This window comes from Myotis lucifugus, unplaced genomic scaffold (genome assembly GCF_000147115.1).
Source record: "Myotis lucifugus unplaced genomic scaffold, Myoluc2.0 scaffold_35, whole genome shotgun sequence".
In the NCBI taxonomy this organism is placed as follows: domain Eukaryota; kingdom Metazoa; phylum Chordata; class Mammalia; order Chiroptera; family Vespertilionidae; genus Myotis; species Myotis lucifugus.
In genome coordinates, this window is record NW_005871083.1 from 6920704 (window position 1) to 6929745 (window position 9042).

The following is a 9042-nucleotide window of genomic DNA, read 5'->3' on the forward strand; positions in this document are numbered from 1 at the left end:
AATCTAGTTAAATAATTTAATGGGAATAGCATTTGGCAGAATGAAAAATTGCACAGAGATGTGACTCCAGAATAGTTTTATTGAAATCCAATTTTTAACCTCCAAAGATAGATTGCCCCTAATAGACTTAAATATATGATTATTGAAATATGAAGTATGTAAAAAAGAAATGAATATATATCTATATGTCTATATCTATATATCTATATCTATATCTAGATAGATATAGATTAAACATCTTCAATTTCATAAAGGACAGTAGGATGCTAAAGCAATGAAAAATCAGACATTTTTTCTTTTTCCATTTTTTCATACAATCTGCTGCTCTTGTTCTGCCTAAGGTTAGCCATTCAAATTGGAAGTGGTAATGTAATGCTGGAAGGGGAAAATGACCAAATATGCTGCCTTATCATTTCCTTTCAGATCTTGATTGGGAATTAAAAAGAAAAAGTATATGGGGAAGGGGTCTTGAAGAAAAAAATTAAAGAGAATCTGAGGCATTCATGTTCTGACTTGGTAGACAAGATACAAGTTCTACCAGGCGATGTAGCAACTCCAAGAAAAGGGAATGGGCTAACAAGGCACTAAGGCTAGAATGGAACACATTGAGCATCAGACTAAAAAGGTTTTGGATTATATAGCACCTAGAATCTCTGATTTAGAGAATTCTCATGAACAAAATATATATTAAACTTTCAAGAGAAGCTTGCTTTTCTGGCTATTGTATTTTTAATACAGACCTCGTCTATACAAGTGAGAGGGACTAGGAAAAAGAGGATTTGAAGCCCATTTTGCAGAAGCCACGTTAACAGTGTGAACATAGCTGGATCATTATTTTCTGATCCCTCATGCCCCATGAAGGGAAAAATCACAATGAAACATGGTAGCAAAATTGGCTGATTCTTGTATTCCTATGGACAATTTAACTTATTCTTGAGAACCATTAGCCTATAAATCATGCTTGGAAGATACAGTTGAGAAGGATCTATTAAGGGATGATAAACTCGCATATGTACCTCTTGCTGCTCCGACAGACCTCATCACTCCATTTGCCCTGAGCTGACTGGGAGAACAGGGCACAGTTTTCCCGCTTGCCACCATTAGGTTGTGCTCGGTCCCAGTTGAGGAAGGAGATGGCAATTCCATTGACATCGACAAACTTGCCTTCTGTGACCAGGTCATTGATGCCTAGCCAAAAGTCATTGACACCCGGCAGGCTCCTTTTACCATAGTCTCGAAGGGCATTGATTTCGTCTGAGTTTCTGGGGATTACCAGGGTCCCTCCCTTGGAAATACAGTCTTCATTGGCTTCATGGAAGTGCTTCGAGCCTTCCGAAGCAAGGTAGCATTTCTTGTGAAATTTTGTGCCTCGGAGACAGACTGTAAAGATGTGAGATTTGAAATATTAAAATGCTTTTTGAGTATAAGACATCCAGGACTGGACCTGGCAAGTACCAGTATATGGAATGAATGATATATGATGGTAATGCTAAATCAACATTTATTTACTGGAGATTTTGTATGTGTTGGACATTGTACATACAATGTACAAAAAGATAAATTTTGATCTTTTCCAAGCACTTTACTCATATAATAATCACAACAGTCCCATGAAGTGGGATTTTATTACTCTCATCTTTACATATCAGGATATTAAGGCTTAGAAAAGTTGTGATTTGCAACAACTTAGCATGTAAAAATATAACTTAGCATGAAAGATTACAGCTACACATACCCAGGTCTGTCCCTCCCTTAAAATATGGCCTTTCACCTCATGATGCTTTGATATACACATGGTTGTTAGTTATTGTAGCTGCACTATGTGCTGAATTTCTTTGGGACTTTTAGAACTGGAATGATATTTCATAATTATTAAAAACAAAAACAAAAGCCTGAGTTTGTATAGAAAGAGACAATGTTTTATGCAAATAACTCAGCCCTGCTATATATATTGTTTAGGTTACCCAGGATAAACCAAACATAAAGATAGATTAGGCAAAAAGCATGGGCGGATCAGGCTCTGACATTTACTAGCTTTGTAAAGCTTGGGCAAATCATTTAATTTCTCTGTGCCATAGTTTCCTCATCTGTAAAATGAGGCTAATCACTATGGCAGGTATCTCATAAATTGTTAGAGATTAATGTGCTCATGTAGGTGAAGCATTAATAAAACTCCCCTTCTGCATGCACATTTGACCTTCTTTTAACTTTCTAATTCTGTTTCCCTGGAAACCTGATAACGGGGATATATCACCAGTGTTGCTAGGCAACATTGCTTATGGTAAAAAATGACCTTGAATTGGTAACATGGATGGTCTGGGAGTTACAAGCACTTGATTGAAAGCTGTAACTTCAGTCTTCTCTGAAGGCTATAACTCTTATAATTGGGCAGGTCTCTTGTGGGACCCTCGAAGCTCTACTTTTGAGTTATGAAGAGAGTATTGTTCCCTGTGGGTATGAGCTTTGCAAGCCCAGGCTGTTCCTGAACCACCCAGTGTGGCTCTCATTTCCTCACCCCTGGGAGCTCTGCTCCAGAAAGAAAGGAACGCCAGATGCTGCCCTCTATTGGCAAGCGGTGGTTCTAACCAAATGTCCTTCCATTTGCATTTGACGTACATGCCTGAGTCCTGTGGCCCTCTGTTTCGTTGAATCTCAGCAGATCTCCCAATGAGCACTTAGTAAACATCCAATGAATGCTAATTATTTAAGGTAGTTAATACTCGCTTCACTTCTGTTTCATTGCCTATAAGAGAAGACTTTTGAACAGACTTTTAAAATTGTATTATTGAAATGCCTATTTTTATCTCTATATAAAAGAAAGGAGTGGAAAATCAAGCTGATTTCCCAGTCATCTCCTCAGCTTTTGGATCCTTTCTCCTAGACCATCTAGCTTGTCAATGTCTCTTTTAAAAATATGTCACCTAGAACTTGACGTGCACTCTAGGTATGGTTGGAATTGCTAGGAAATCAAAATCTCACCCCTATCTCCTTTGAGACAGGCATCGATGAGATGAGGTCTTACCTGTCTGCAGAGCCTGTATTTCCTTCAGGGCATTGACTTCTCTCCAGAGCTTTTCAACTTGAGTCTTTAGGTCTCCATCCTTTTCTGGGGATATTTTAGGGTGGGGTGGTAAGGGAGAAATAAAAAGCATATGATTAAAATAATATGAAAATAAAACAAAATAAACTGAAGCTTTGAAATCCAAAACCTAAGGCAAGGGTGGTTTTGATGAAATTGCGCTCAGAGTACATGAAAAATAAAGCATGAAAATAAGTTGGCTGGGAAGATTCATAAGGGTTTGGTGGAGATAATAATACCAACAATACTAGAAGTTCCCTCTGTGCAATGGGCCTCCCATCTCTCTCTCCAGCCCTTTCCCATGCGACCCTCCCTCCACCGGGCTTCAGACCCCTTGACTCTCAGATGCATCCTACAGCAAGCTATCTCATCTTGGGATCCTTTCCTTTGGGTTCCTTATGCCTGGAACACTCTTATCCATCTTTTTGTTGAGTGTAAACATCTCTTCTTCTGAGAAAACTTTTCTGATTATCCTCTCTACGTTAGCATCCCTGTGGCTAATCTCTTTCTTTGAACCGTTATGTTTCTTCAAAGCACTTTCTCCAATCTATAATTATTTTACTTAATTTTATCTGTCTTATTATCCAGGGTATCCCTTGGCACATAATAGGCACGCATAATGTTTGTTGAATGAATCAACAAAATTTCAGGACTGATGGAGACTGTCTTGGAGATTGACAGCTTGGGAGCTCTTCAAAGGCAGGAATTGTAATAAATCATATTAAAAAGTATTAAAAGCCACCATACCCTATGTGCTAAGAGCTTCATTATTTCAATATTCCTGTGAGATAGACACCATCACTATCCCCAAGAAATAGAGGCACAGACAGTTAAATTAACCTGCATAAGGTCACCCAGCTGGTAAGGTAGAGTCGGGATTTGATGCTCACTGACTCCATTTCTTCCCATCCCTCCCATCTACTTTTGTACAGTGATTGCCTTCACCTGCTTGGTCCCTAACATGTGGTCTCGGGCAGAGAAGATGCTCAAAGCTTGACAGGGCCTGTCCTCAGATGCCTCCTTGTGGAGAGGCCATATAGAGAATCTATGCTCTGTCCTGGGTTTTTCAAGTCAGTCCCAAATCCAAACACGCTGATCTCCATCCCCTTAAACATGTGCTTTGCAAGCCAGGTTTTTCCACATTTGGGTTAGGAAAATGCCTTCTGCGGTACTCAGAGGTGGCTCCCAGCTCTGTTTCACTTCATACTGCTCATCAGTTCTCAAAACATCCACTAGCTCAGCTCAGAAATAAATAGCCTAAGGATTTCCTCAATGGGTCCATTCAATCCAGAATAAATATGTTCAGAGAACAAAACCATTGGCTGTTGGGGGCCAGGCTTGTAAAGACCTGAAGACTTGCTTCCAAGTTACAAATTCTCAACTCTGTACATGTTATTCCCCCATCCCTCTCACCTTCCTGCTCCATTCTATTTAAATAACTGACCTCCACAGAGAAGCTGTAAACATTATAATTAACATAAAGACACAAGAATTAATATTAGGCCCCTGGGAAATCATTATGGAAGTCATTATCCAGATGGCTTGGCTTCTGCTGCTTCTTTTGTGACAAATGTGAATGTTTTGTCTACAGTGAACACAGGGATCAACTATTTCACTGTAAAAAATATATTTTATTCATTACTGCAGCACATAATTTTTTGAGACCTATATGGTAAGTACCAAAAAAGCTTTTGTTTGGAACTAAATCACTCAATTGCCATTTTGAGTTTTTAAAAACAGGCTCCTTTTTACTTTATTATTAGTGTTCTCCAAAACAGGTACAGTGTAGAAATGATGCAAAAATAATTTCCAGAAGAAATGACCACTAAACATATGAAAAATAGCTCAGCTTCATTAACAATCTAATAAATGCAAATTTTAAAAGGTTTTGTTCTTTTGGTTAGGTTGGCAGGGCTTAAACTGATGGTATGATGTTGGGCTGTCAAGGTATGTAGACAAGGGGCAATCTCATACACTGAAGATGGGATCATAGATTGATGCTGTCATTTTGGGAGCCAATTGGAAAGTGTGATTAACCCGAAATTTTGCTTCTAGAAATGTATTCTAACACCCTATCATGGGGATCAATATACTTATAGACAGTCCCTGATAGGATGTTTTAATTTATGATTTTTGATTTTACAATGGTGTGAAAACCATGTGCTTTCAGTAGAAACTGTACTTCAAATTTTAAATTTTGATCTTTTCCTGGGTGAGTGTTATGCGGTATCATTGTCTCTTGTGATGCTGGGCAGAGGCAGATATTTTAGAGTATATACTGTGTTGCTAACAGTTTTTTGTTTTGTTTTTAATATTGTGTTATGAGCACATTTAAGGTCGTTTAGACTGAGTTACAATATTTGGTAGACTAGGTGTAGTAAATGCATTTTCAACTTACTATATTTTTTCTTTAAAAAAATATTTTTTATTGATTTCAGAGAGGAAGAGGGAGAGATAGAAATGTCAATGGTGAGAGAGAATCACTGATCGGCTGCATCCTGTACACCCCTACTGGGGATTGAGCCCACAAGCCAGTCATGTGCCCTGACCAGAATCACACTGTGACCTCCTAGTTCATAGGTTGATGCTCAACCACTGAGCAACACTGTCTGGGTGATATTTTTAATTTATGATGGGTTTATCGGGATGTTACCCCATCACAAGTCAGCGAGTATCTTTATGTGTGTACAAGCAGTTCACTGAGGCACTGAATCAGAGATGGATTGAAAACCACACAGAAGTTCACCAAGAGAACAGATTAAATAAATCATGACCCATCTACACAGTGTGATATTATGCGGCTGTTAAAATGACTGAGGTAAGCTTTGTGTAGATATGAATCTCTGAGTGTTAATAGATGAAATTAATTGGTTTGTCTGCCAGGCACTTTGCATAGCCAATTCTTATTTTGTTAAAAATATCAATTTTTAATTGTGCATTCAAAAAACTGTGAATATTAGCCAGTAGTTAATAGTGGCTAATTCTGTGGAGAGGATTGGGAGAGAGAAAGAGCTTTCACTTTGATTTCATAAAGTGTTATTTACAGGTGCTTAAAATAGTTTAAGGGTGTGAGAGGTTGGGGAGAGAACCAGTCAGCAAGTCTAGACTTACTACTCCATCTACTGTAGCATCTGCTTATTGGGACCTGATGGCAAAATTAGCACGAACTGCTTTCAGAGGGTGATATTTAAGGTGTGTACCCAGTCAGGAAAAAAAAAAAGTGTGTGTTCGTGTGTATGTGTGTGTATGTGGAGGTTGAGGAAGGAGCTCTCTATGACCTGAACTGCAATTACTCCAGAAAAACCACACACACACACACACACACACACACACACGCACACACACACGCACACCCACTCACACTCACACACACTCACACTCACTCATACCCCTCCCCACATCCCTATTGGGTGGTGACCACTTTGCACTCCCTCCCACTGGTGAGGAAATGCTGGCAACAAAAATGTGCCACATCACCCAGTACCTTCTCTCGCCTCCTTCCCCTGCCCTCATCTTCAGCAATATACTGAATATACTCTGGGAAATATTTCAGTCTTTCATTAAATAAGGTACCAAAGCAATATAATATTTTATAAGGAAAAAAGCTTCCACTTAAGAAACTTTGCATCAGACTTAAATTGTATAAATAAATTCCTCTATAAAAGCGCACTTTATTATCATCAGAACACAACACAAGCCCCCTTTCTATCCACCAGTCATCTGTGAACCAACCTTGTTGGTATTTGTGTGTGTGTGTGTGTGTGTGTGTGTGTGTGTGTGTGTGTGTGTGTTTTATTAATAACGAAGTGCAACTGATACAGAAATAGTGCCATAATATTTACCTTAAAATATCCTGATATGAAAATGACTCAGAGGATGAGATAAAACATTACCCGTGTTTTCCCTTTTGCTTTGGTTTCAGTATGTTGTAAATAAATTACCATCATTTTTGTTCTTTGCAGCATTTGCTTTTTATCTCATAACCTAATTCAAGCCACCCAGAATTTGAGATTGCTCTTAGATTTAGTTTTGCATTAAAATGTCTTCAAACACTATATGACTTTGCTAGTTAAAATATGTTTAAGTCAAAGAGAGGTTCAATTTCTCTATGACAGGAAAAAGCTTAAATATATAGTATAGACTGTTCTTATATAGCAGGATATGAAAATATATCTACATGGTAACCAGTGACAAAAAAAGAAGTCACAATTACCAATAGCTCTATCTTCTACACATTTAATAGGATCATAATTATTTCACAGTTACCTTTGAATAATGTCACACAATCTCTACGAGTGAAATTGTACTCTATAATCAATATGTTCTGCTTGACTCCTCATTCATAATACCAGATGTCCACATATCCCGGTGATTCCCTCTAACGAACATTCTGTGTAATCCACTTGACAAAGGATATACAATATAGAATTTATTTTTACATTATAAAAGCTTTTTATCACTGTAAAAAAAACACACACCCTTATTACATGATTCTTTTAAATATCAAACTCTCCAGAGAATTAAAAGGTCATTCAGTCCCATGAAATGCCATTCCCATACGCTGACATGGTACTGTCACCAGGCACAGTCTCCTGGAGGGGTTTGAAAATGAATATTGTCCAGCCCCTCCCCACCCTGAGCAAGCCCAGTATTTTACCTTTCACGCGGCGTTTGCTGTGCTTCCTGGCTTTGAATTTGGATGGGTGGCTGGTGGTCTGGTCCAGGAGCAAGGTGATAACCAGGACATAAATCACAAGTCCACTCTTTGCCATGGCTCCCGGGCAGGTCTGGTGGCCACTTTGCCAGCTCCTCTGAAGTAGCTAAGGGACAAGCAGACTGCACAGCTACATCTTGCTCTGGAATGCCAGGGGCCAGCTTTATAAAAGTGAGCTGGGAAGGCTGGCTGCCGTCCTGCTGACGAAATGTTTGAGTGCCTCGGCTGGCCACAGCATGAGGTGGCCCCTTGTTCTCCTTCCTCATGGCAGACGTTTTCTGTGTTAATATTGGTGCTACACTTCCTAGTTGACTTGCCTTTTCAGAGTGTATTAGAGTTAACTGAGGGATGAAGGGTTTTGCTTGTTTTCCCTTTTTAAAAAAATTTAAATTCCAGGAAGTTTGGGGGTCTCTGGGAAAACCCCAACATTTAAGTCTTTCATTTGGAGCTCTGGAGTTCACTTAAATAATGTTCTGGGAAAGTGTTTAATTCCATTTTCAGGGAAAAAAATGACACAAAACCCCAACCCACCCCAAAACAAGAAAGTTGCTGTGTGTGTGTGTGTGTGTGTGTGTGTGTGTGTGTGTGAGAGAGAGAGAGAGAGAGAGAGAGAGAGAGAGAGAGAGACCACAAAACCACCTGTGTGTCTATGCCCACTTGTGCCTGTACACAGCCCATATGCAGCTTGGGAATGGTTTGCTTACAGGAAATAATGAAGATGGTTGAAATGGAGAGTTCATGATAAGATATGAGGCCTCCCTTTATAAGGGTTTTATGAATTCGTCAAGAATTACATCCTTGCCCTGGTTGGGTAGCTCAGTTGATTATAGCATCATCCAGATATGCCAAGGTTGTGTGTTCAATGAGGATTGAATGCATAAATGAATGCATAAATAAGTGGAACAACAAAATTTATTTTAAAATATAGTTTTTTTTATTGATTTCAGAGAGGAAGGGAGAGGGACAGAGAGATAGAAACATCAATGATGAGAGAAAAACATTGATCGGCTGCCTCCTGCACGCCTCCTACCGGGGATTGAGTCCCCAACTCAACTCGGGCATGTGCCCCTGACCAGAATCGAACCTGGGACCCTTCAGTCCGCAGGCCTATGCTCTATCCACTGTGCCAAACAGGCTAGGGCTGGGACAACAAGTTGATGCATCTCTCTCTCTAAAATAAAAAAATAAAAATTAGGACTTACATTCTTAGAGTGAAAAGAAAATTAAGATAGTGAATTATTTCCACAAG

At 39.2% G+C, this 9042-nt stretch overlaps 1 protein-coding gene across 1 annotated transcript; it reads right to left on the bottom strand.

The window, feature by feature from the left end:
* Positions 1 to 220: 220 nt before the first annotated feature.
* On the bottom strand, positions 221 to 7940 carry CLEC3A (C-type lectin domain family 3 member A). The gene is made up of 3 exons (XM_006087055.2): positions 7737 to 7940; positions 3023 to 3106; positions 221 to 1380 (listed from the first exon to the last, which is right to left on the bottom strand). The coding sequence occupies exons 1-3, from the start codon at positions 7849 to 7851 to the stop codon at positions 989 to 991; spliced, it is 591 nt and encodes a 196-aa protein (XP_006087117.1). The 5' UTR covers positions 7852 to 7940; the 3' UTR covers positions 221 to 988.
* Positions 7941 to 9042: the final 1102 nt, after the last annotated feature.

Excerpts from the sequence above, each read along its gene's own strand:
- CLEC3A (XM_006087055.2), bottom strand. The coding sequence starts at position 7,851 with ATGGCAAAGAGTGGACTTGTGATTTATGTCCTGGTTATCACCTTGCTC. Across the intron at positions 3,107-7,736 it reads CAGCAAACGCCGCGTGAAAG|AAAAGGATGGAGACCTAAAG; the intron begins GTAAAATACTGG and ends AAATATCCCCAG. Across the intron at positions 1,381-3,022 it reads AATACAGGCTCTGCAGACAG|TCTGTCTCCGAGGCACAAAA; the intron begins GTAAGACCTCAT and ends ACATCTTTACAG.